Below are 27840 nucleotides of genomic sequence, written 5' to 3'. Positions count from 1 at the left end.
GCTCTTCGCATCAGGTGGCCAAAGTATTGGAGTTTCAGCTTCAACATCAGTCCTTCTAATGAACACCCAGGACTGATCTCCTTTAGGATGGACTGCTTGGTTCTCCTCACAGTCCAAGGGACTCTCAAGAGTCTTCTCCAACACCACAGTTCAAGAGCATCAATTCTTCGGCACTCAGCTTTCTTCACAGTCCAACTCTCACATCCATACACGACCACTGGAAAAACCATAGCCTCGACTAGACGGACCTTTGTTGACAAAGTAATGTCTCTGCTTTTTAATATGCATCACTTCATGGCAAATAGATGGGGAAACAATGGAAACAGTGACAGACTTTATTTTCTTGGGCTCCAAAATCACTGCATTTGGTGACTGCTGCCATGAAATTAAAAAACGCTTGCTTCTTGAAAGAAAAGCTATGACCAACCTAGACACTGTATTAAAAAGCAGAGACATCACTTTGCCGACAAAAGTCTGTACAGTCGAAGCTGTGGTTTTTCCAGTAGTCATGTATGCTTGTGCAAGTTGGACCATAAAGAAGGCTGAGGGCCAAAGAATTGCTGCTTTCCAACTGTGGTGTTGGAGAAGACTCTTGAGAGTCCCTTGGACTGCAAGAGGATTAAACCAGTCATTCCTAAAGGAAATCAACCCTGAATATTCATTGGTAAAACTATTGTTGAGGCTAAAGCTCCAATACTTTGGCCACCTAATGCGGAGAGCTGACTCATGGGAAAAGACCCTGATGCTGGGAAAGATTGAAGGCAGGAGGAAAAGTGGGCAACAGAGGATGAGATGAGTAGGTGGCATCATTGGCTCAATGGACGAGTTTGAGAAAACTCCAGGCCATAGTGAAGGACAGGGAGGCCCGGCATGTCCAGGGGGTCACAAAGAGTTGGACTTGATTGAGTGTCTGAACAATAGCAAAGAATCATATTGTTTGAGTTTACTATTTGGAAAACACAAACATTTAACTTATAGTGTCAAATTATTTTTTAGGTTTTTTTGTTTATTTTTTTAAGTGAAACGACACAGAATGCTTAATTTTTAGAGCTAGCTTATTTTGGATCTAATACTTTTCATTATATTATAGAAAGTAAAAATCAATTTTGAAAATAGCTTTTAAAAATTATTAGGTAAAATTCATCAGTTGTAACACATATGCTGCTCAGATGAATGATATGGATTATGTGGGGGGCTGTGCAGGTGTGGGGGGAAAGGGTATGTGGGAAATCTTTGTACCTTACTCTCAATTTTGTTGTGAATCTTAAACTGCTCTAAAAAAAAATTAAAGTCTTCAAAAAATTGTTAGATACACAGAAATTAACATTCACCTACTCTGATATACCAGTGTTATATTGTTATACAGCAATCTACTTTTCTTAGAAGTAATTTACATTAGTAGCAGTTAATATCGATAAGCTGCTTACTCGGTGTCAGATCCTAAGGGGAAAATTTAGTAAGGTCTAATAAACTCTGAATAGCGAGAAAGAGTGCTTTGCTTTGTCCAGATGTAAATGCTCTCGGCTGTCATGTGAATGACTGCTGACACCCTAGTACCTATGGAAAGGCCGGCCCTAATCCTAGATCCTTGTAATGTTGGAACAGGGAGGTCTTTAGCCATCAAGTCCAGAATCTTAATTTCTCAGATGAAAACGTCATGACCCAGAAAGGGTAAGTGATTTCCCCAAGTGATTTACTCCAAGATCCCAGAGCCTGCTCATTAGACAGAGCTGGGATTGGAATAGACAAATTATTGTGGCCCAATTTGGAAATTTACCCTAAGATGTCCTTATCACAGAACATATTTATCAAATGTCAAACTGCCACAGCGTCTCCACTGCATTCCTTTAGAAAAATAACCTTAAAAGGTGAAGTTGTCGTGGGTGGAGATAACAGTGACTCAGCAGTGTCCTTGAGCCCGTTGGTGACTTAGCGGAGCTCTCTGTGTAGACACTTCTGCCTCCATCTGCCAGATCGCTCTTAGTGACCCTCCCCCTCCACCCGAGCCCCAGTACTATAGCTTCGGCAGAAATAAAGGAACAGCAGCATGACAATAACAACAAGACAGGCAACCTGCGTGCGTGCTAAGTTGCTTCACTCCTGTCTGACTCTTTGTGACCCTGTGGACTGTAGCCAGCTAGGCTCTGTCTGTCCATGGGCTTCTCCAGGCAGGAATACTGGAGGGGGTTGCCAGGCCCTCCTCCAGGGCATCTTCCCAACCCAGGGGATTGAATCCACGTCTTTGATGTCTCCTGCATTGGCAGGTGGGTTCTTTACCACCAGCGCCACCGGGGAAGTCCAAAACAACCAACACACATCTAAAAAACAAAAACAAGAAAACCTAAACCTTTAAATTTTTTTTTTTTGGCCTACATGTGACCATTAGAGCATTTTAGAAATTTCAAAGATTAAAATGCGCCGTTTTTGTTACTTACGTCAAATCTTTTCACTTATGCTGTCTTAGGGGTTAATCAGGCTTCCCTGGTGGCTCAGTGGTAAAGAATCCATCTACAGTGTAGGAGATGCAGGTTCAATTACTGGGTTGGGAAGATCTCCTGGAAAAGGAAGTGGCAACCCACTCCAGTTTTCTAGCCTGGAGAATCCCCGTGGACAGAGAAACCTGGCGGGCTACTGTCCGTGGAGTCGCAAAGTGTCGGACACGACTGAGCGATTAAGCCCACATCCGTGGTGGCTGGGCAGCAGGAGAAACTAAGCATCCCTGAACACAAACATTGGCAAGTAGGGACAGAAAGCTTTGCTAGTGGTTTTTATTTTTGTCTTTTTATTATGGAAAAACTTTAAATGTATTCAAAAGTAGAGAAAATGGTAGAATGAATCCCTCTTTTACTAATCATGAAGCCTTAACAATGGTCATCATATGGCCAATCTAGCTTCTTTTATCTGCCCCTCCCCACTGGATTATTTTAAACAAAGCCCAGATGTCGCATTATTTCATCTGTGACTATGCCAGAGTGTATCTTTAAAACAATAAAGAGACTTGCCTTTGTAAAAAAGAAATATAACCACAAGGCTATTAGCACACCAGAAAACAGCATTCTTTGCAGTCATCAAATATCTGATGAGTATTCAGATTTCCCTGATTGTCTTGTAAATTTTTTCTCTGTTGGTGTGTTAGAATCAGATCCAAATAAGAACCATAAATGTCTCAGGACTCTTTTAATCTATAGGTTCACTCTTTTCTCCCTCCTCTTGTGATTTATTGCAGAAACCAAATTCTTCACCTGTAGACCTTCCTACAGTATGAATTTTTGCTAATTATATCGCCCTGGTGTAGCTTAATTTTTCTGTCCCCTATATTTTCCCATAAACTGGTAATTAGAACCAGAACTTTGACGGATTTTCCATTTTTTGGCACCATTTCGGGGTAGGGGGTAGATACTTTCTAGTTACCTTCCCCGGTGGCTCAGCGATAAAGAATCCGCCTGCAATGCCGGAGATGCGGGTTCGATCCCTGGGTCAGGAACATCCTCTGGAGGAGTAAATGGCAACCCACTCCAGCATTCTTGCCTGGAGAGTCCCATGGAGAGAGGAGCCTGGTGGGCTACAGTCCTTGGGGTCGCAAAGAGTTGGACACGACTGACGGAGCACACACACACACACACACGTGTACTTTCTCCTGCAGGACATCAGGGGGCATGCTGCCTGGCCTTCTTGTTTGTAGGGTTAAGTTTGACCTGTGAACAAGCGTCATCAGCCTGACACATCCATTATAAACTCCCGCATCTGCTTTGTGCCTGGTGGTTTGAGCAATCATTGGCAATTATTGTCTAGATCAGGGGCTGGCAGACTCTTTCTGTGAAGGGCCGGATAGTGAATATTTCGGACTTTGAGAGCCATGTGATCTCCATCATTGCAGACAGCAGCCTTCGGTAACGTGTAAATAACTGGGCATAACTGTGTTCCTATAAAACTTTACTTACCAGATTAGTTCTGGCCTATTGGCCGCTTTTTTTTTTGCTGACTCCTGATCTATATCAATTATTTCATAAGGGGTTGCAAGATAACATGATTCTATCATTCTTCCTTTGTTTATTCACTGAAAGGCTTCTATAAAGAATTTGACTTCATCAGTTATTTGGCTTCTCTAAGCAACTGTTTGTAATGGAAAAGCAGGGTCAATACTTGAGTCTTTCTCTTTGTTTATTATCCATCTTCAGAATGGATAATAAGGTGTTGGTTTCTTAGCGTCTTCCAGAGGTGATCATTTTGTTTTTTAAGTACCATCATGAAATTCCAGAGCTTTGACACAGTCGATGTTTCAGGCCTCCTAGACTTGGGCCCTGTGGCTGTTGTCTTAATGGTCAAACTGCAGCTGTGTGGCACTTCCCAGATGTCTTTATTTTATTGTTATTATTATTTTTTTGTCTTTGAGTGAATCTAAATCCCAAATCTCAAGGACAGATGTCCTCAAATATTTTCCTTTGGCAGGTGTTAAATGAGTGCCCCTTCTGTGTCAAACCCAGTCCTGGATCCTTTCCTCCCAGGCATTTTTAGCTCCCCGGCAGAAGGTCTCTGATGTACAGTTGTTATAAAATAAGTGGTCTCCTTCTGCAGCTGTAGAATCCATGATGATCTGGTTTTCAGTTTTGTTAGGTAAGAAAGACATATTTTTCAAATTCAACAGTGAGATTCTTTCACATAGATTTCCATAGTTTTTAATCTATGTTAAAACATTTGTTTTTAATCATGGCTCAGTTCAGTTCAGTTGGTCAGTCGTGTCCGACTCCTTGTGACCCCATGAATCGCAACATGCCAGGCCTCCCTGTCCATCACAAACTCCTGGAGTTTACTCAAACTCATGTCCATAGAGTCGGTGATGCCAACCAGCCATCTCATCTTCTGTCGTCCCCTTCTCCTCATGCCCCCAGTCTGTCCTAGCATCAGGGTTTTTTCCAATGAGTCAACTCTTCACATGAGGTGGCCAAAGTACTGGAGTTTCAGCTTCAGCATCAGTCCTTCCAATGAACACCCAGGACTTATCTCCTTTAGAATGGACTGCTTGGATCTCCTTGCAGTCCAAGGGACTCTCAAGAGTCTTCTCCAACACCACAGTTCAAAAGCATCAGTTTTTCGGCGCTCAGCTTTCTTCACAGTCCAACTCTCACATCCATACATGACCACTGGAAAAACCATAGCCTTGACTAGACGGACCTTTGTTGACAAAGTAATGTCTCTGCTTTTTAATATGCTGTCTAGGTTGGTCATAACTTTCCTTCCAAGGAGTAAGCATCTTTTAATTTCATGGCTTCAATCACCATCTGCGGTGATGTTGGAGCCCAAAAATTAATCATGGCTAGGTCACTGCTATTAAGTGAGATTGACATTTAAGTGTTCATCATGCAATGTTATTTAGTTAGCCTGCAATCTGAAATTTGATTTAATACCTTCTGGTTTTTCATTAGTGCCAAGTGGGGGAAAAAACGGGCACATTTAAAGAGCTGAAATTTAACATTGTTGTAAATATTGAAATGCTGTCTCCTGGTGTATCATCCAGATTTCGTTTCAATCAGTGGACTGTTCTGGTGCTCCTTCTCGCGTCCTCTCTCTCTTGTTTTAGCGCTGAGTTCACTCTGCATTTTCTCTGTTGTGCCCAAACTTCCACCCTAAACCCACAGGGTCTGTCTTCCCCTCTGCTGTTTGAGGTGCCGTGAGGTCTCTTTTAGGTCCTGGTATCGCTGTTCTGCTGCTGCTTTTGACACCTCCTTGTCACCCCTCTTTCCTTGGATTAGGGGTGACCTTTATTTTCTCTTCTCGTCCTCTTCTTGCTTGCTTTCCTTTCTTCTCTTTTCCCAACCCACCAGCAACATGCCCGAATCGTGTTTGATCTCATCTCAGTGTTTCTCTCTCATCTCTGTCTTTCTCTCTAAGCCTCTCTGACTTGCTTGGGAAGCTCATGGTTTGCCAGTCTTGCTATCATGATTTTAGTTATCCCTGCTCTGCACATTATTCTAGAGCCCTGTCTCCAATGCTGAGATCCACTGTTTCTATTTCTATATTTATTGTCAAGGATGAGATGTTTAAACATTGACTAATTTTTTTTTTTTTTTAACAACTGAAAACAAAATCCAAGAGAAGAGAGTATTCTATGTTCCTGAGGTTCCTTTAAATGTAGTCCTGTCCCTCTTGAAGTTCCCGGTGGCTGGTTGATCAATGAAACCTTCCTGAAGATGGGTTTAAAGCCTTCTGAAAGTTGTCTACCCATCCCTCTCTGCTTCCATCTTCGGCTGTACCCTGTCTCTGCTTTGGCCGTATATCTGCTGGCTGTCCTTGCTTTAGACTACCTTATAATATTTCTCTATTTAATGTGTCTTGTCGCACCACAAGTTTCCCTTCTTTCTGGAGAGATTTTCCAAACGAATTCTGACCATCATCAGAAACCAGCAGTTGAGCTTCTTTTCTCTCAACCATAAAGCTGGTGTGTGTGTGCACGCGCACGCTTTTGGCAACCCCACGGACTGTTGCCCGCCAGGCTGCTCTGCCCATGGGACTTCTCAGGCAGGAATACTGCAGTGGGTTGCCATTTCCTGCTCCAGGGGATCTTCCCAACCCAGGGATCGAACTTGAGTTTCTTGGGTCTCCTGCACTGACGTGCAATTCTTTACCACTGAGCCACCTGGGGAGCTTGAGTAGGTGGCTCAGGGGTAAAGAACCTGCCTACCAATGCAGGAGATATGGGTTCTATCCCTGAGTCGGGAAGATCCCCCTGGAGCGGGAAATGGCAACCCACTCCACTATTCTTGCCTGGAACATCTCACGGACGGAGTAGCCTGGCAGGCTACAGTCCATGGGGTTGCAGAAGAGTCTGACATGCTTTAAATGACTAAACAACACCACCACAAAATTAGGAGGAATTTTTTTTTTCATGACTTGAAAACTTCCCCAAACCCATTATTTTCTGCACCGATAAGAAGGGAAGCAATGTTTTATTTTTTACCTTTTGAAGATGTGAGTATTTAGTATGTCTGACACACAACAAAATCATTAAACCCTAATGTGTAATAAATGTAAAACTTTATTTCCTAACAGCATGCTCATTTTCCTATACAAACGTCATTTTTATCTCGTTTTAAAAACATCAAAGCTCTTTGCTTTATCCTAATCTTCACAGTTGAGTATGTGTCGATCAATAAAGCCACTTTATGTAACTGTGTTGCAGAGTGACACATTCATTAAGATTGAGGCTGAAAGGCCTTTTGAGAAAAGCCCTTCAGGGCAAATAAATTCAATAACATTTAATCTAATATTTCTGTTTCTGCTTACCAAGCTTGTATTAAGGCAAATAGTAAATGTGGTAGAATTTAGAAAGTGATTTTTTTTTCCTTTAAAAATCTTTGCCCACTATTAATTGAAGTATTTTGTTCATCGGATTGATCACATTTTACTGAGTCAGAGCACAGGTGGGCTTTGGTAAGTACAAACGTTCAGGATATGTAGGCATTTCTATTGAGGATGGAGGAGAGAGGATATTAGAATTATGGGAAGTGAGCAAAACACTTTTGGGAGAGATGGAAAGGAAAAATATTTTCATTTGTGACTTTGTTTTTAGTTTAGAATAATAGTATAGCAAGTATAGTCTAGCTTTTACTATATTTATAATTTTGAGAAAGTTGTGAGTTTCAAGAAATAGCAGTGATCACTTTTACTTGGTGTATAAGGAAACATTTAGAGAAAATTTTAAACGCTTTAAGGGCAAAGCATGCCTCTTCATGGAGAAGGAAATGGTAACCCACTCCAGTGTTCTTGCCTGGAGAATCCAAGGGACAGAGAAGCCTGGTGGGCTGCCGTCTATGGGGTTGAGTGACTTAGCAGCAGCAGCAGCAGCATACCTCTTCAGACTGATGTCCTGATATTTACAGACCAACAATCCTACAGAATTTATAATCTCTGATTTTTGTTAATGAGTATCTAGGAGGCTAAACCTGAAGCTGACTGTGGATAAATATTTATGAAAACGGGATTTTCACTGATGAAGATAAAAGAATTCATTCATTTGTTCAACGTTTATTGAGGGCTTTCTAGATGGTATGATTTAAGGACATCTCATATCAACCTAAAGCAGGAATGAGTTTGGACTATTCCTAGAGCTTAGCAAAGGGGAATGTGACAGGAAGGTGATACGAGTGGTGAATACAGACCAGACCGAAGGGAATGTAGAGGCCAGACTGTGCAGTGAGCACCCTGCGTAGGGAGTCTGGATTCTAATCTCTACGTAATGGAAAACTATTCAATGATGGTGACTGTTTTGCCTAGTATTAGTACTCATATATAAAAAAATATTTAGAGAAAATATAGAAACCTTAATGACAAAGTATACCTCCTTAGGTTGATGTCTATAAAAATATAATCTAATTTACATTTCTAGAAGTTCATCTTTGAGCTGCAAAGAAGATAGTTTGTAGTGGGGCAAGATAGAAACAGGAAGATCATTTAGGAGACAATATCCTAATGGACAGGCTTTCTAGGTGGTGCTGGTGGCAAAGAATCTGCCTACCAGTGCAGGACACGCAGGAAATGTGGGTGCGATCCCTGGCTCGGGAAGATCCCCTGGAGTAGGGCATGGCACCCCACTCCGGTATTCTTGTGGGGAAAATTCTATGGACACAGAGAAGCCTGGCAGGCTACATGGGGTGACCATGTAGGTCACCCTTGGGGTCCCACCATGGGGTTGCAAAGAGTCGAACACAACATTTGTAATGGACAGGGTCACCCGGAGGTGCAGTTGAAAGACTGGAGAGACACTTTGTGGGCAGAATTGACTCTTCTCCCCAGTGGGTTGGATGTGACGAGTGAGATGCAGGGTAGGATGAAGCGTGACTGTTGGGTTGTGGCCTGAAATAGAGAATGAGAAACTAGCACACATTGTAAAGCAGTTTTACCCCAATTTACAAAGTAACTAATAATCAGTTAAACAGAGAATGGTGGTGCCATTCATTGTGATGGAGAAACTGTACTGGGTGTGGTTAGAAGTGAAGATCAAAACTCGTCTTGGATTTAATTCAGGTCTGAAGTGTTAGTAAGAAGACACGGGGTGAGGTCTAGTAGGTCTGAAGCTCGGGGGAAAGGTGTGAGCTGTAGACACAGAATCGGGGGGAGCAGTCAGGTGGCATTCAAAGCTGTGGGAGCAGATGGGATGATCTGAGGCACAGAGCAAGGAACAGCGGCTCCGGACCAAGCGCTCGGGTGCCCCAGGCTTCAGAGACTTGGTAGACGAGGCGCGGGCAGAGAACACTGGGAACAAATGCTCCCGGAGAGGACTGGGGGAGTGTGGCCTCCTGGCAGGGATGGGAAGAGAGGGTTTGGGCAGGAAGGAGATGGGCAGTGGGTGGAAAACGCTAGAGAGGTGAAATGAGATGAAGGCAGAAAAGGATCCGTTTGTTACCTTTATAGTCGACTTCTGCCTTCAGAAATCTCATCTCATTTGCTTTTGTATCCTCAATGTCTCGCACATTGCTTGACACATAATAGGCATTGGGTAAATGCTTTGTTGAATAATTAAATGAAAGAGGTGGTATGAAAAGAGGGCTACCTCATGAGTCTATTGGAATTAAAATCCAGCTACTGCTCTCTCAAGTAATTTCTGTAGGAGTTGAAAATGACTTTCCTATCAATTACTAATATATTGATTAAAATGTTTTGAAAGTCTTTGGTTTTCAGCTATGATTTCAGGAGTATGATTGTGTAGTTTTTTGACCAGTTTCCTCTGTTTTCCACAATAAAGGCAGTTACATTGGTTTGGAAGAAGAAGGAGCATTTGAGTGTGTGTGTATGTGTGGTATTAGTTTTATTTGAAACCAGCATTAAAATAATTAACTTACTTCTACCTAAGTTTGAAGTTGTAGAAATGTTGCAAAGTACCTACATTAGTCTCTGATCATCTTATTCTTTCTTGATATGGTTAGAGATTTTTATTAAATTTGGCCAAGGGCAATTATGGGGGAAGGATTAATAGCAAAAGAGATTTGTCTAACAGGAAAGGATTCAGTTACTTTTAACAATGTAATTTGCAGCCTATATTCCTATTAATGCTTGATCTTCTTACATTCTACCTTTGTCTCTTCCAGGTAAAGTAAGGTACCAGGCAAGCAATCTAAACTTATAAAAGAAAGAATGAAAGAAAGTGCAGTCGCTTAGTCATGTCTGACTCTTTGTGATCCTATGGACTGTAGCCCACCAGGCTCCTCTGTCCATGGAATTCTCCAGGCAAGAATACTAGAGTGATTGCCATTCCCTTCTCCAGGGGATCTTCCTGACTCAGGGTTCAAGCCTGGGTCTCACACATTGCAGGCAGTTTCTTTATCATCTGAGCCACCAGGGAAGACCAAACTTAATAAGACTTATACATTATCTGTTCATGTCCTATACAGACAGAATACTCATGAAAAAAAATAATAATAAAACTTCCCTTTCAGCTCATCAGGTTGTGGAGATTATTAGAATCCTGTAAATTTGGTAGATTTCGTTTCACCTGCTGTGTGTTCTATCTACAGATAGAAAACCTGGGTACCTTGTGAAACAGTGTTCAGTGCATAGTCTTGTAAAACTGCTACCGGTTTAGAATGCCGAAGTACTTAAAAATATCAATGGATACATTATTTATGAATTTCTCACAGTATCCGTATGGTGTTTACTTATGTACAATATTTCTACCCGTACGATTTCATTGCATCCTTACAACAATCAGTGAGGCGGGTGTTCCTTCTTAGTCCAAGATCAGATAGCCTGTCAGTGTCAGAGCCAAGCCCCACATCTGGGTCTTCTGAGTCATTTCAGACCACCTGTACGTGATGGCCATGCCTCTGGCTCCTCACGTGTCCTGAGATTGCAGGTGTGGATATACGTAAGGTGAGGAGAGCCTGACTATTCTTCCTCATCGCTGGACATACACACTGGTTTAAGAGAGTTGGCAAATGATGAATTGTTAAATCCCTTCTCCATCTGTATAAACAGTGGCCTCTCATCCAGAAGTAAAGCCTGGAGCGCTACGTCATTAATTCTGCTGTATTCTAATAAATAGATTATGATTCCCCATCAAATTAAATTGCCTGGTCGTGGAGGGAGGGGTAAAGTAAGAGTTTCAGTCTTTGACGGAAGTTTTCTGGAAGTGCTCAGAAGGCTGCCAAGCAAGCACTAAGGGTTATTGGCGTTGGAGGTTAAATTCATTTAGAGTCAGCTGGTGATCCTTCAAGAATGAGCATTTGGCATCTACTGAGCCTCTTCTTCCAGGGTTTTCTAAGTTAGAGCCTTTTTTAATAACAAGAAGGATTGTTCTTAATGAAAAGGCATAGCAACCCCCCCCCCCCCCACCAATCTGAGCTTATCATGCGATACAAAAGTTTAAATATTGTTAATGTTCCCTAAGCAGGTGCTATGATCACTGGACTGAAACCAGCATATTATTGGCAATTTGTAATTATTAACAGTAATGTGAGTTTTTCAGACTCTAACTGGAAGCTAACTTATTGAATCTCTGGATGGAAAGACTGGACTTTCTTGAAGGTAGATGCCACATGTATGGTGTAAGTTTACTTTGAGACTCAAGAGCCGTAAATACTAATATTTGGAGTGTAGGGATTTGTGAATGAGATTGAGCATTATATGGCAAGCATGTGTCATTTGTTAGTAGCTGAGCTTAAAATCAGTGTCCTGCCTTGGTTATTCACAAAGAAGGATGGTGCTGCAAGTGCCAGGATCTCTCATATTTTTTACTTTTTGGGTGGGGGATGAGTTAGAGCTGTTAGTCAAGAATTTAAGATGTCATAAAAACTGATGATCAAACACTGAAAATGTTTGAACAATGATGTTCCGTTTTGCACAAAAAGAAATTAAAGATAGAAGCAAGTCTTTAGCACCATCTCTAAAAACAGGAACCATAGGTAATGAAAATAACAGCTGCTCAATCTGTATCAGTTTTTTGGTTAGAGAACCCCTTAAAATATACTGTCTACCCATGTAGGAAACAGTGTTAATACTGTTTATTTTCCAGGATTGGAGGAGGATCCAGGAAATGAGAATTGAAACTTGGCAGTGTTGCTGTTTCGTAAGGGGAAAAAATATAACCTGTCCTGTTAATGCCAAATTAAAATGGTTGATGGACTCCGTGAGCATGATTCAGGCTAAATGAAACCAGTATGAGAAATATTGAAAGAAACTAAATTCACCCTGAGACATATAAATATAATTTATATGGACAGTGGAGTGAGACAGAGGATAGAGCCCTGGAGAGTCAACAAAATAGTATCACATTTGATGGCTTATTTTTTGAGCTCCCTTTGTTCTTATTTCTTATGTGATCTTGGAAAAAATGCTAATCTTTTGTGTCCATTTACATATCCTTTGGGGCTCCCCAGGTGGTGCTAGTGGTAAAGATCCTGCCTGCCAAAGCAGGAGACACAGGAGATGAGGGTTTGATCCCTGGGTTGGGAAGATCCCCTGGAGAAGGGCATGGCAATCCACTTGAGTATTCTTGCCTGGAGAAGCCCCGTGGACAGAGGAGCCTGGGGGGGGGGGGGGGCCACAGTCCATGGGGTCGCAAAGAGTCGGACATGACAGGAGCATCTTAGCACGGCACAGCATATATCTATTAAATAGGAATGATGGCGCCCTTCATTATTATGGAGGTTATTATGTTTCTAAAATTTTTGAGTTTCTTAAGAGAAAGTCTCTTAATTAACAGAAGTAATTACATTAAAAATTATAAAGTTTATGTGTAGAAGAAGATACAGGGACTTTCTTTTGACCAAGAACTTTCTAATACATACAAAAATTGCAGGGATCTCTTAGGCAGCTTCAAAGTGTGCGAGGAAGGCTTTTAGGTAGGATGATGATCGCTATGGATAAATGGTGCCTGCCTGCTGGCACTCTGCGAGGTCACAGAGCAGAGACCACTGTGTCCTCTCATGGAAGGATAGCCCTGTGGGTCCTCCAGCTCCCCGGCCGGAACCCCAGGATTATAACAGGGAGAAATAATGGTTCCCTGAACACACGGTTAGTGCGATAAGAGTGGCAGCTGGAGACAGACGCCGACCTGACAAAATATAGTAAGAGCACATAAGGAGATTTAAATGCAGCCTAAGAAGACTTCCTAGAGATGAAAAGCACGATTTTCCCAATCAAACATTTCAGTAAATGCATCGAAGGAGATGACAATCTTCCTGGAGACTTGAATGAAGAGCCAGGTCTCTCAAGTGGAAGAAGCTGAAAGCATAGGACAAAAATATAAAGAAAGGGATCGAAATCACAAGAGAAAATGGATCTAGGAAATATACTATGTAAGTAACAGGAGAGCCAGAAGGATGAAAAGGACAGATGGAGGAAAGGCAATAATTAAATAAATATAAGAAATAAATTTTCTGAGCTTGAAAATCAAGACTTGTATCTGTACATTTAAATAGCTCATCAAGTTCCAGGCAAGATTTCTAAATTCTCTGTATATACTGGAAAAGTTCTTGAACTCTTAAGAATACAAAGCAAAATCTTAAAAGCTTCCAGAAAGAGAGAATGAATTACCTACCATTTAGGGAGTATCAGACTAGCAACACATTTCTCATCGATGACACCAGAAGCTGTAGATCATGGAGTAACTGCCTTAGACCATGGAGACCAAAGGCCAGCAGCCTGAAAAACACATACGCAGCCAAGCTACCATCTCTCTGTTAGGGTAAAAGGAATTTACTGTTACAGAAGAATTCAGAGATGTCATCTCTCATTTTCTAACAAAAGCACTCAAGAGTATCAAATGAAAAGCATCCAAACAAAAGTTAATCAGAGACACTTCAAGGTGAGCAGAGATAATAGCAGAGGAAATTTTTCTTTCTTTTTTTTTTTTTGAAAATTTCTAAATTAACCATTTAATTCAAGTGGAAAGGAAAGAGTAAGTTCACATAGTCTTTACATTAAATGAATTTTCCCATTAAAAATTTGATACTGTTAGACTAAATTCAAAAGCAAAACCCAGCTATATGATATTTTTAAGAAACATTTGAAACAAAGTGATGGAAATTGAAAATAAAAAACAAAAACGGTAGACAAAGATCCCAGGTCAAAGATCCCAGAGAGTCAGAAGAACTAGCGATATTAGGTTTAGTATTTAATTTATATTTAAGTTAAAGGCATAATTAGGATAAGGAAAGAGATTATATAATGATTCTTAAAAAGCACAGTTTATGAAGAAGATACATAAACCTGTGTATATAAAGAACATAACCATTAAACCTGTAAGGCAGAGTATTAGAAATGCAGTTACCGTGAGACACTTTAGTAAGCCTTTCCCATTTGTCTCAACCCATCTTAACTTCATGCAGACCTCTAAGATGGGGAAATTGAATAAATAAAAAAGTTAGATTTAATAGATATGCAAGAACCTTACATCCTTTGAATACAGAATATTCTTTTCTGGTTTACTTACAAACCTTGATTATATACTTGACTACAAAGAAGACCTTAACAAAGTCAAAGGAAAAGAGATTTTTACAGATCTTGTTCTCTGATCATAATCCAGTAAGATTAGAAATGAACAAGAGAAGGTAATAAAAAAGAAACTTTACTTGGAAATTTAGAATCACTCTTTATGGCCTTTGTATCAAAGGAAGAGGCAAAAATCAATTTACAAGATATCTAGAAATCAATAAAGAGGGCATGATTTATTCTAAAAGCTATGAGGCAGAATGAAAGCTATAGGCAGTGGAAGTTTACAACCTTGGGAGGTGTTCATTATTTAAGAATAAGGACAAAGTGTACCTCATCATGAAATGAGAAAGAAGAATGACAAAACAAACTAAAATAATCAGAAAGAGGCAATAACAAAGATAAAAGCTGACGTTAATGAAATAAAATATAATAGGATAAATACATATTCATGCATGCTAAATTGCCTCAGTCGTGTCCAACTCTTTGCTACACTATGGACTGTAGAGCCTCTGTCCCTGGGATCCAGCTGTAAACAGCTGGTTCTTTGAAGCAGTAAGATAAGACATAAAGATTTGTGTCTGATTTGGAAATGAATAGAGAGTAAAAAATTTACAGACTAGAAATCAGAAAAAGGATGTATAATCAGAGCTACAGGAGCAATTCAAAGAAGATAACAAAGATGACTGCATTTGAGACTTCCCTGATGGTCCAGTGGCTGAGACTCTGTGCTCCCAATGCCAGGGGCCCAGGTTTCATCCCTGGTCAGGGAACGAGATCCCCCATGCTGCAGGCAAGAATCCCGCTGCATGCCACAACAGAAATAAAGGATCCGGCATGCTGCACCTAAGACCCAGTGCAGCCAAACCAAGACATAAATAAAAACAAATATTAAAAAAGATAACTGCATTCAGCTCCAGGACAATAAAATTTCAGAAACCTGAAATGGATTATTTCCTTGCCAAATATAAATGCTTAAATTTGACTCAGGAAAAAGTAGAAAATTTGAGTAAGACAATGAATACCATAGAAGACATTGGAAAAGTCGTTAAAGATCTTCCATTTAAAAAGGCCGTGGTGGGACTTCCCTCGTGGTATAGTGGATGAGAGTCAGCCTGCTAAGGCGGAGGACACGGATTCGGTCCCTGATTGGGGAGGATCCTACATGCCATGGGCAACTGAACCTGTGCGCCACAACTACTGAAGCCTGTGCCCCCTCGAGCCTGCGAACTGCCACCAGTGAGCCCCTGTGCTGCAACTGCTGAAGCCGGAGTGCCCAACGCCTTGCTCCACAACCAGAGAAGCCACCACAATGAGAAGTCTGTGCTCTGTAACTCTAGAAAGCCTGCTGGCAGCAACGAATACCCAGTGTGATCAAAAATAAAAAATAAATAAAAATTATTTTAAAAAAGGCAATGGGATCATATAAAGTTATAGATGAGTTTTATGTGTGTGTATGTTTAGTCGCTCAGTCATGTCCAGCTACTTGAGACCCCATGGATTATAGCCCACCAGGCTCCTCTGTCCATGGAATTCTCCAGGCAAGAATACTGGATCGGGTTGCCATGCCCTCCTCTAGGGGATCTTCCCAACCCAGGAATCGAACCCAGGTCTGCTGCATTGCAGGTGGATTCTTTACCATTTGAGTAGGGTTTATTCCAAGAACAGAAGAATGGGAATCTTGTCAGTGAAATCCCTCACCAGATCAAATTAGGGCTAGAAAACCATATGGTCACATCAGGAGATGCTGAAAAGTGTTTAATGAAATGTATAGACACAACTAATAAAAATATATAAATCAAAAACAGGAAGAATGGAAAGAAACGACGTTAGTATAGTAGTGCTTAGTTGCTCAGTCGTGTCCGACTCTTTGCAACCCCATGGACTGCAGCCCGCCAGGCTCCTTTGTCCCTGGGGATTCTCCAGGCAAGAGTACTGGAGTGGGTTGCCATGCCCTCCTCCAGGGGATCTTCCCAACCCAGGGATCGAACCCAGGTCTCCCTCACTGCACGTGTGTTCTTCACCATCTGAGCCACCAGGGAAGCCCTGGTGTACCATTTACCAAAACAAATGGTATCATCCTCAATAGCAAAACACAAAAAACTTAGTTATTATTAGGAACTAAACAACCTTGCTATCACTTGTTTATTTAACAAATGTCTTTTCTAGCATCTTCTTTGGGTCAGGATATTGGTCTGTGTTCTCAGGGATGAATAGAATAGAGAAAAGGCTGTGATTCATGGAGCTTACATTCTAGTGGGAATTATTAACTTTGTCTTAGAATTTGTGGTAAGTTCATTAAAACAAGAAAAATGAAATAACTGGAATAAATACTAGAAAAGACAAGCTAAAACTATCTTTTCCCCCTAATGATATCATTGTATACCTTGCAAATCCAAGGCACCCCCAGTAAATCCTGTAAACATAAGAGAATTTGGTAAGTGGCTAAATTTAAAATAAATAAAATCAAAGCCTCCTTCTTGCCCCATAATAGCAACAGTCCCTTAGAAATGAAGAGTAATTTTAAAAGAATAATTTTAAAAGGCATGAAACATGGTGAAAATGAAAATATATTGAAGAACACAGATCAAGATTGTGAACAAGTGAGAGACCATGTTCTTGGATTGGAAGTCTTAGTATATTTTTTTATTGGAGGATAATTGCTTGGAAGTCTTAATATTTATACATTTGATGCAATTCCAATCCCAACAGTTTTTTTTTTCCAATTTGATAAAATCTGAAAATTTATAACAGAAGGTTAAGTGCCACCAATAGCCAAGAAAATAATTCCTCCGTTGCCTCCCTCCAGACCACTGAAATGTAAGCTCAGGAAAGAAGGGATTTTGCTCACGGTTGAATTGCCAGCACCTATAATTGTGTGTGGAACATACGAGACACTTAATAAATAGTTGAATGAATTAATAAAGGAGACTTCCTCAAGGAGACATAACTTACCAGGTATCAGAACATACTAAGAAAGCCATGATATTCAAATTACCATGGTCGAGACAGATTGCTAAACACATAGATCAATGCAGTACAGTAGACCATCAGAAATAGATCTTGGAATGCATGAGATTTTAATATATGTCAAGCAGATGCAGAAGGCCAACAAATTAGACTTGACTCAGCAGAAAAGAATCTGCCCAGAATGCAGGAGACACCAGTTCCATCCCTGGGTCAGGAAGATTCCCTGGAGAAGGAAATGACAACCCACTCCAGTATTCTTACCTGGAAATCCTGCGGACAGAGGAGCCTGATGGGCTTCAGCCCATGGGGATTCAAAAGAGTTGGACCTGACTTTGTGACTAAACAACAACAACAACGTGAAGACAGAATTCAGAGAAGAACAAATCCTGAAGGCCAACAAATGATGAGACAGCCACACTCGAATCATGACATATCACCCCTCAGATTGGCAAAAATTACATCAATATCATCTGTTGCTGTTAGGGGAGAAGAGCTCTCACATTACTGAGTTTTGACGTCTGTGTGACAGTCTTTTTGGAAGACAATCCATCAGCATGTGTGTGGAGTAATACCTGTTTGACCCAGGAATTCCACTCCTTGTTCTCGTAAAAAAATGAAATGCTGTATGCGTGGGTGTGCATTCCAAGATCATGTTCTACAGTAATGTCAGTGTGGAGGATAAAATGGAGATACATGAATGCTTATCAGGGGAGGAATGGTGGGCTATATTACATCCATCCCAATGGTGAAGTGTTATACAGCTGTTAAAAAGGAATTTGGGGCTGTCTTGGTTGAATTGAGAGATTTTCTGAGTCTTTATTGAGTGGGAAAAACAAGTTGCAGAAAACTGGATATAGTATAATAGTTAGCAAAAATAATGGAAAAAACTGTGCTTATAGTGTCTTTCCAATTATATGTATGTGGATAGATAATGTGCACGTTGAAATATGTATGGAAGAAAACATAGCAGGTAGTTAATATGGGTTACTGAAGGGAAGGGAGTGCCTTTCAGGCTGATACCAGTGAAGGGAAGTGAAGAGGAGAAATTAACCAAATGAAAAGGGAACACACAGAGAGACCACTAATAAATAAACAGTATGTATGATGACTTTTGAGGGCTTCCCAAGTGGCTCAGTCATTAAAGAGCCTTCCTGCCAATGCAGGAGACGCAGGAGACATGGGTTCGATCCCTGGGTGGGAAGATCCCCTGGAGGAGGAAATGGCAACCCACTCTAGTATTCTTGCCTGGAGAATCCCATGGACAGAGGAACCTGGCAGGCTACAGTCCATAGGGTCACAAGGAATCGGACACTACTGAGCACACACACACACAAGCGATAATTTTTATACGTTTTTGTATATAAATTTGTGTGTGCATGCATGCATGCACATGCACACGCCTGTGCAAATGAAACTTTTAAAGAATTCCCATTGGCTCGGGTTGTTTCACTCAATTATTTATAATTTCTGTAGTACTAAGCAGAAACCTAGATATAAATACACAGTAAATTCTCAAAGTTAAATGCAGCGTGGTAATTATATCCTGGCTCTTTGTGTTGTGAGTAGCAGAAATCCTACCAAAAAAACTAACATGAGCAAAAACGGGGATTTACTGACTCACGCGAGCCTCACACAAGATTAGGTTCAGAAGCTCAGTTCAGCTCTCATCAAAAGTCTTTTGCCTTTATCTGCATCTCTGCCTTCTGCCTGCCTTTACTTCTCCCTCTGTCTTTTTTTTTTTTTTTTGCCTATCTTGTTTCTCTCCGTCTTGATGGCATGACAGTTCCTTGATGCATTTATTTCTGGTCTGTGCTCCTTCCCCTGGCCTTCAGCATGTTTCTTCTTTGCTCCAGGCTTTTCATTGGCAAAGCCTCAGAAGGCGCAGTGACAGGGCTGGTTTGAGTCACGTGCCCACCTAGACTGTGGTCCCTGTGAGCAGGGGGTGTGTGGAGTCCTGGGCTGAGGCAGGCCGGGGTCACGGATCCCACCTTGGGAGGGAAGGGAGGCAGGGTGGCGTAGTCACCATCGCAGAATCTGAGTGAGGGGAAGGCTTCCGCAAAGAGTCCGTGGCAGGTGGGAAGGAGCAGTGTGGTCTAAGGGGGAAAAAAAAAAAAGATCCTGGATGGGTGGACAACAGATGTCCACCGGAGGGACTTTGGTTTGAAATACAAACCAAGCTTGCATCTCTAATAGCAGAGGACTTGAGTAATGGGGAAAGTGGATTTGAGTCAAGTAGGAACCACAGCACATTTTTTGTTCAGTCACTCCATCGTGTCAGACTCTTTGCGACCCCACCGACTGCAGCACACCATGCCTCCTTGTCTTTCACGATGTCCCAGAGTTTGCTCAAACTCATGTCCACTAAATCGATGATGCCATCCAACCATCTTATCCTGTCATCCCTTTCTCTTCCCGCCTTCAAGCTTTCCCAGCATCCGGGTCTTTCCCAGTGAGTCGGCTCTTTGCAGCAGGTGGCCAAAGCATTGGAGCTTCAGCTTCAGTATTGGTCCTTCCAGTGAATATTCAGGATTGATTTCCTTTAGGATGGACTGGTTTGATCTCCGGGCTGTGCACGGGAGTCTCAAGAGTCTTCTCCAACACCATAGTTCGAAAGCATCAATTCTTCGGCTCTCAGCCTTCTTTATGGTCCAACTTTCACATCCATACATAACTACTGGAAAAACCGCAGCTTTAACTATATGGACCTTAACACATTTAGGGCAGTGAAAATATTTAGTCCTTTGTCCAAAAGCTCAAATTAATTTATAAGAATTATAGTAGGTGATTATCTCTTTGTATATACTTACCCCAGATAATCTATAAAAGGCTTAAAGACTTAAATGGCTAATGAGGAATATCAGCTTCAGATATTTGAATAGATATTTTTCTAGGAAAAGAAAGTCTACATTTTGTATTTATTCCCCCCCAGCTTTACTGAGATGTAACTGATACACAATATTATGTAGGTTCAACGTTCACAGTGTGATGATTTGGTACTCGAATGTACTGCAAAGTGATTAACATGATGAAGTACCACATCCCTCACCTCACATAACCACATGTATTTATTTTTAAGGCAGTTTTAGCATGTCAGATTCTTTGCCCTGTGTCTGGTGAGACATACTTTTAGGAGTTGTTCTCATCAAGCAATGCTCCAGATTTGCTCACTTTAAAGACTCCATCCTTTGTAATATTGATTTATAGCGATGCTTGGATATTTAGGTGATAAATAAATGATTGGCATCTCAATTTTGTGGGGAAAAAATGAATGAGATCACAGAGGAAAACAGTTGATCCAAAGTATCCATAGACAGAAGAATCTGGGCTATCAGAGTAGCAAATGTATTTAGCCATGGACTTAAAACACGTTTTACTGTGAAAGTAAGGCCAGTACGGACAAACGTGCTGCGAGATGGTGTAGGACGACACGGACGCTCATAGGTACCGCCCAAGTCAAGCCGCTCAGCTCACGCCCAGATGTTTCTGCTGTCCTGACTTTTATGCTAATCACTTCCTGGCTTGTCTTCTTGGTTTTACCACTTGCATCCCTACCACGGCTTACCTTTGTCTGTTTTTTGAGCTTTCTAGAAATGGAGTCATACAGTATATGCTCTCTGGGGTCTAGTTTCTTTCATTCAGCATTTGAATTGTGGCCCACAATTATGGAGTGAATGCAGGGTGGGAATGAGCTGCAATGTCCATTTTTTAGACGATCAAATGAACAACTCCCACTAATCGTAACCCTATAAAGTTACAGATTTTAGGTTATTACTTGAGTTCTTAGGGGCACCTTAGAATTATAATGAGACACATGAAGTATTTAAGAATCCTAGTGCTTGGTACCCCATCCTCCCAAAAGGAACAGTCACTGCCCTGTTTATGCCATTCCAGAAAGAAAACACTTGTGCTGGCTGCATTTCCTGGGATGTGACCCTAGCTCAAGGCTGTCAGCCAGTCCTACCCAGAAGTGCCACTTTCAGAGTCTGGAGTTGATGAAGTATTTCAAGATATTGGAGTGGGTTTTCTAGAAAACTCCTTAGAGATAAAGTTGGTACCCTTTTAATTGGATATTTAAGCATTTAATATTTTTTTTTTGCACATTACCAAGAAGTCCCCATATGAGTTTTTAGAATGTTATGGTCATAACACTTTAAACATGTTCGTAGGAATGGAGAGTGGTTCTGTGAAAAAGGTAAGCTTTATTTAAAATAATAGCTCAGTATTGGCTCAGTGAGGCTTCCCTCATAGCTCACTTGGTAAAGAATCTGCCTGCAATGCAGGAGACCCCGGTCTGATTCCTGGGTCAGGAAGATCTGCTGGAGAAGGGATAGGCTACCCACTCCAGTATTCTTGGGCTTCCCTTGTGGCTCAGCTGGTAAAGAATCTGCCTGCAATGTGGGAGACCTGGGTTTGATCCCTGGGTTGGGAAGATCCCCTGGAGAAGGGAATGGCTACCCACTCTAGTATTCTGGCCTGGAGAATTCCATGGACTGTATACTCCATGGGGTCACAAAGAGTCAGACCCAGTTGAGCGACTTTCACAGACACATTGGCTCAGTGAATAACTTATGTTCCCAGAATTAGGAACTAAATTGGCTCAACATATTAATAGAACTCTCCTGCTACTCCTCTGCTGATAGGAAGCTTGGGTATAGAAAGTATTAACGTAACCAGCTGACTGTCAGATGTTGACAGTGTAATGTATTCTCACACACACATAGCCTTTAAAATTTCTTTCATTTCCCTCAGTTTTACTGAGATTCAATTTACATACAGCATTATAGGGGCTTCCCTGGTAGCTCGGCTGGTAAAGAATCTGCTTGCAATGTGGGAGACCTGGGTTTGATCCCTGGGTTGGGAAGATCCCCTGGAGGAGGACATGGCAACGCACTCCAGTATTCTTGCCTGGAGAACCCCATGGACAGAGGAGCCTGGTGGGCTACAGTCCATGGGGTTGCAATGGAGTCAGACACGACTGAGTGACTAAGCGTGTTGTAACTTTTAGGTGTACAGCATAATGATGTCACTTACATATATATTGTGAAATGATCACAATAAGTTCTATATATTCTTTTTTGCATGTAAGTGTGGGTACAGAGAAATTAGCTCTCATAGCAGTTTTGAAATACATGCATTCATATACAGTGTGAAGTGAAGTGACGTGAAAGTCGCTCAGTTGTGTCCGACTCTTTGTGACCCTGTGGACTGTAGCCCACCAGGCTCCTCTGTCCATGGAATTCTCCAGGCAAGAATACTGGAGTGGGTTGCCATAGTAAACTCTATTAAAAAAAAAACTACGTATACTTTTTGGCTGATGCCAGAGGGAAGAGCCTAACTTCTTGATTGACTTCCTTTTCCCACCGAGAGTACATCTTACCATGCTAGCCATTACACTATACATTCTTGTACTATATTGAGTCAATTTAAATTTTAACTAAGGTCATAATTTAAAAGGAAGATAATACATATTCACAAACCAATTAATCATGATTCCAAAAATCATCCAAGTTTACCTGCGCACTGGCTTTTCTCCGTTAAGGCAGTAGGGTCCATAGCAAATTTAAAATGCTGGCATAGTTGCTTTCTACTTCTCAGAACTCTTATGACAGCCTTCTGCTGTTATTTCCTTGGGGGTCTGCTCAGAAATTCAAATACATTCTGATATTTTTCCAAGCAAAATATAATTTAAGACAAATCTTTGCACATACCTAAGTCGTGTCCAGCTCTTAGCGATCCTATGGATCATAGCCCACCAGTCTCCTCTGTCCATGGGATTCTCCAGGCAAGAACACTGGAGTGGGTTGCCATGCCCTCCTCCAGGGGATCTTCCTGACCGAGGGATTGAACCCGTGTCTCTCAAGTCTCCTGCACTGGCAGGCAGATTCTTTTCCCCTAGTGCCACCTGGGAAGCCCAAGACAAATCTACTACCCCCCAATCACATATATTAGAGCAAAATAAAAATTATTTGGACATTTCCCATATTGCTGCTCCCTTCTCTTAGTCCTAACAGTTGAGAATGAACTGTTTATGTGACATCAGTCTTCAGCCATTTGTCCAAAGCCAGCAGGAATAGCAAGCATCATGCTTTCTGTTCACCACAGAGAGAGTTTACATGAGCTAAAGTCGGCCAGTGGCTGGAGTTTGAGTGCTTTTTGATAGCCATGCGTGCACGATTCTTCATGTTTTGAGACAACTGCATGTGTGTTCTCTTTTCTTCTCTGTCTTGGCAGTTAGACTGGACTTGGATATAATGCTTAATTTTAGGTGTCACATGCTTCACTCTTCTTTGAGTGAATGTATGTGTACAGCGATGGTTTGCAAGACTAGTATTGAAACAGAAAGTTTGACATTGAATAGTCGAATAAGGAAGACACTTGTAACAGATTTCTTTTCACTGGGAAGGTAAGAATAGTCTGCTGTATTTAAATACACTCTCATCTGTATAAATTACTTTCTGAAAACACATTTTAAACATTTATCCTTAAGTTTTCCCTTCTTTTGTGTGTTCTGAAGCACTGCTGAGGTTATTTAGACAATCAGAGTTTATTACCAATGAGCCTCTAAAAGAGTTAATTTATACTGGAGTTTAACTGCAAATGTATCTATTTCTGGTAAGTGTCCCAGTCTGTCTTCAAAGAGGCCAGAATTTGTACAATTTCAGAGAGAAAACTCTCTCTATTGAGCTGAACCCACAGTGCTCTGCAGTGTACTTCACACCGCTAAGATTCTTAATGCCTTCTTTACTATCATATCTGTGGACTGAAAAAAGCTAAGCGTGGGGATAACGCTTTCCTATATCCTGGAGGCAGAAACGCGTGAAAAGATGCCGGGGATTTAACCTTTCAAGTCTGCCACTACTAATCGCTGGAAGCTCAGAAAATTCTGTAAAGCGCATTTCAGCGAACCGTTCACCATATTAGAATCTCTTTTCCCTTGCAGACCCCTCACGTGGCCTTTGTCAATATGCTATTTGAGACGGAGAGCGATACGCAGAAGCTGAAAACACCCGGCCGATTTCTGTCCCTCCTTTTCCTGCCTGTGTGCGCCTCCGCCTGATTCGGGTGATGTGATAACTCAGAGAGACGGCGCCGTCCGAGCCTGCCTTCTGCGAGACCCGTCCGGCCCAGGACGGGAGGCACAGAGCCCGGGATGGCCAGTCAGCCGCCAGAGGAGGCGGCCGAGTCTCAGGTCTCGGACGAGCTGGAGTGTAAGATCTGCTACAACCGGTACAACCTCAAACAGAGGAAGCCCAAGGTGCTGGAGTGCTGCCACCGGGTGTGTGCCAAATGCCTGTGCAAGATCATCGACTTCGGGGACTCCCCGCACGGCGTCATCGTCTGCCCTTTCTGCAGGTTCGAGACGTGCCTGCCTGACGACGAAGTCAGCAGCCTGCCCGACGACAACAACATCCTGCTGAACCTGACCTGCGGCGGCGGCAAAGGCAAGAAGTGCCTGCCGGAGAACCCCACCGAGCTGTTGCTGACCCCCAAGCGGCTGGCCTCGCTGGTCAGCCCCTCGCACGCGTCCTCCAACTGCCTGGTCATCACCATCATGGAGGTGCAGCGGGAGAGCTCGCCCTCGCTCAGCTCCACGCCCGTGGTCGAGTTCTACCGGCCCTCCAGCTTCGACTCGGTGACCACCGCCGTGTCGCACAACTGGACCGTGTGGAACTGCACGTCCCTGGTCTTTCAGACGTCCGTCCGGGTGCTGGTGTGGTTGCTGGGCTTGCTCTACTTCAGCTCCTTGCCCTTGGGCATCTACTTACTGGTCTCCAAGAAGGTCACGCTGGGGGTCGTCTTCGTCAGCCTGGTCCCCTCCAGCCTCGTCATCCTGATGGTGTACGGCTTCTGCCAGTGCGTCTGCCACGAGTTCCTAGACTGTCTGGCACCGTCCTCTTAAGCGAGACTGGTGCCAAGAAGTCCGACACCCCTTGCCACGTGTCCAGTTAGGTCACTTAGCCTTTGTTTTCTATCACAGTCTCTGTGATCGGCGCCCGTGGCGTGAACAGAGCCCGTGGGCATATGTCTATGGTCCGTTTTCCATCCAAATGTTGACTGGGTGGGTTTTCCCGTATGCTGGAAGTAACACGTGCGTTTCTACTTACGTGTTAGCAAAGAGACAGGGATCAGCTCAGCCTTCTAGGGCTTTCCTCCTGAGTCTTCCCAGAGACAGGGCAGCTGCCGCTCAGAGCTGCTAGTCGGACCCCGGGGCCTGACGTGTTGTGCCGCTGCAGCCGGAGTCTTTGTGGACGGTTAGGCATGAACTGGTTCCTCTTATCATCTTAGCCTGGGATGGAGGGTAGACCCAAGAAGGGGGGCAGCCCCAGGGCACACCCATTTGCACAGTGCACACCCCTGCCCCCGGCCCACGGTTGGCACTTCCCTGGATCCTTTCCAGTTCAGATGCTGGTCCCTCCGTGCGAGGTACTTGCCAAGAGGAACCCGGCCTCTTGCGTGGTTTCAGTTATAAGCATGTTTTGTCACAGTACTATAGAGAGTTTAAAACGCCGAGGAATCTGCATCAGTAAACCTCAAGGCAGAGTGTGGCCACTCATTTTGGACACACACCCTTTTTTTCTCCATGTTTATTTTCCGCTCTCCAGCTTTCTCTGAAATTCTCTCAGAGCAGTTATTGTTCACGGAGACCCAATTGGAGCTTTTCCTTAAAGCATTTTAGCTTAGTTTCTTCTTCTTTTTTTTAAAACCACGTTGTTCATTCAGCACCACCCTTTATCCTGGATGGGGTTCCATTTAAATTAGTTGCTATAACTGTATGTGGATTTCAATTATTTTTTCCCATTTCATTTTAAATTCTAGTATGGACTCACTTAACTTAATCCTGTAACAATTTGGCGTAAATTGTGGCAGCGGAAACCCAGGAACAGTTCAGGAGCTGTTCCAGCTCATGGTTTGATGTGCTGAGAACTGGAGTATTTTGCTGTGTTCTAATGAGCTGTACCAAAATATAATGGCTTAGGTTTATGTGCAGTAGCTCAGGCAAAAGGATGGGCAAGAGAGATGTCAAGCTGATGCCCTTCAAGGGAGTCCATAACAAAATGGAAGGGCAGAGTGCAATCTACCATTCTGCCATCCCTGTTAAGTCCCTTTTAGAATGGATTCAAGTTCTCATGCAATTTATTTCAAATAAAAGCATAAGCTTATGTGACTTGAGTTAATGAACTTCTTTTCGTGAGATGGGGGACATTGAATGTATATATTTATGAGAAGAAATTGGTTAGCAGATTTTAGGTTTGAGGGAACAGAATGCCCACAGAAAGTAGCCCCCCCCCCCCCGAAAAAAAAACTTTTTTAGCTTAAAACGCATTACTGATGATAAACATTTAAATATTCATAGCTCTTAGAAAAGGGCATTACTAAGGCTACTTTACTTATTTGTGATGAAACATTTGGTGGGTGAAAGACAGTGGACCTTTCCAATCTCTCTGTTCAGGAAAAATTGATACTTTTCTAGACCAGTAGTTTGATTTTAATTCTGTAACTGTTAACTTGGAGACTATGTATGCCCCGGGTAGATATGATGGGAAAGTATATGTGGGATGTGGCCCAATGAATTTAAGCCCCGATATAGCCCAATACACTTATAATTTCCTGAAATCTAGTTTAGATGGCATTGTGAATGCAATTTCCAAATATCCATTTGTACTTAGAGTAAGTGTAATGTTTAGGAGGTGTTTTGTGGCTTGGGTTTATATATTTATAAGGTTTTTTAAAAAGCGTTCATTTTGCCTGAAATGTAACGTCAGATGAATTGGTGAGTTGTCAGAGGGCGAGATTTCTAGAAGGCTCTGGATGTGGGCACTATGTATTTTGCTTATTTGTGTAAGGTCCGCAGTGCTCAGTTTGTGTCTCTGTATTGCGGTAGTCTTTTTTTTTTTTTCTTCCCAGTTGCCAGTAAGTTAATTTGGTGTTAACCAGTTTTAAATGTATGATAACAAAAAACCCTTCATGATGTTGAATGAAAAAAGGACAGTGCTTCAGTCTTTTATTTATTGTGGTGATGTTTTATTTGTCCATTAAATTGTTGTTATTTCCAAGCTAGAAGTCTGATTTTTCTGACTGATGGTTGAAATTCAATCATTTTGGACTTCGTTTAACATTAGATAATTGTACACTTGAGCTTTCAAAGACATTGGTTAAGCTAATGCCTTTATTATACAAATAAAGATTCTAGAACTTTCTGACAAAGCTGATCTACTTCATCATAAAAGACCTTCATGTTTTTTTCTTTTTTAAAGAAAAGGACAAAAGTAGGAAAGATGAAATCAAAACTTGTCTTCATAATAAAAATTTTTGGTTTTAATTTGCTTGATTTGTTTTCCAGACTGCCTAGCTGCTGAGCAAAACGGAATCCATTTTGGTTGGGAATTCACTAACCTTGTGTGATCAGTACGAGTTTAAAAAGTTTACTTGATATTTAAATATGAC

At 41.9% G+C, this 27840-nt stretch overlaps 1 protein-coding gene across 1 annotated transcript in view; it reads left to right on the top strand.

Moving 5' to 3' along the window:
• RNF182 (ring finger protein 182) overlaps positions 1 to 27589 on the top strand; it is a 45699-nt gene extending 18110 nt beyond the window's left edge. Inside the window, exon 2 of the mRNA XM_061146217.1 lies at positions 24335 to 27589. Within this exon, the coding sequence (XP_061002200.1) occupies positions 24545 to 25294 (750 nt within the window). The 5' untranslated portion in view covers positions 24335 to 24544 and the 3' untranslated portion in view covers positions 25295 to 27589. The remainder of the gene's footprint in view (positions 1 to 24334) is intronic.
• The last annotated feature ends 251 nt before the right edge of the window (positions 27590 to 27840 follow it).

This window comes from Dama dama, chromosome 7 (genome assembly GCF_033118175.1).
Source record: "Dama dama isolate Ldn47 chromosome 7, ASM3311817v1, whole genome shotgun sequence".
Lineage (NCBI taxonomy): Eukaryota > Metazoa > Chordata > Mammalia > Artiodactyla > Cervidae > Dama > Dama dama.
This window is presented reverse-complemented; position numbering and strand designations above follow the sequence as displayed.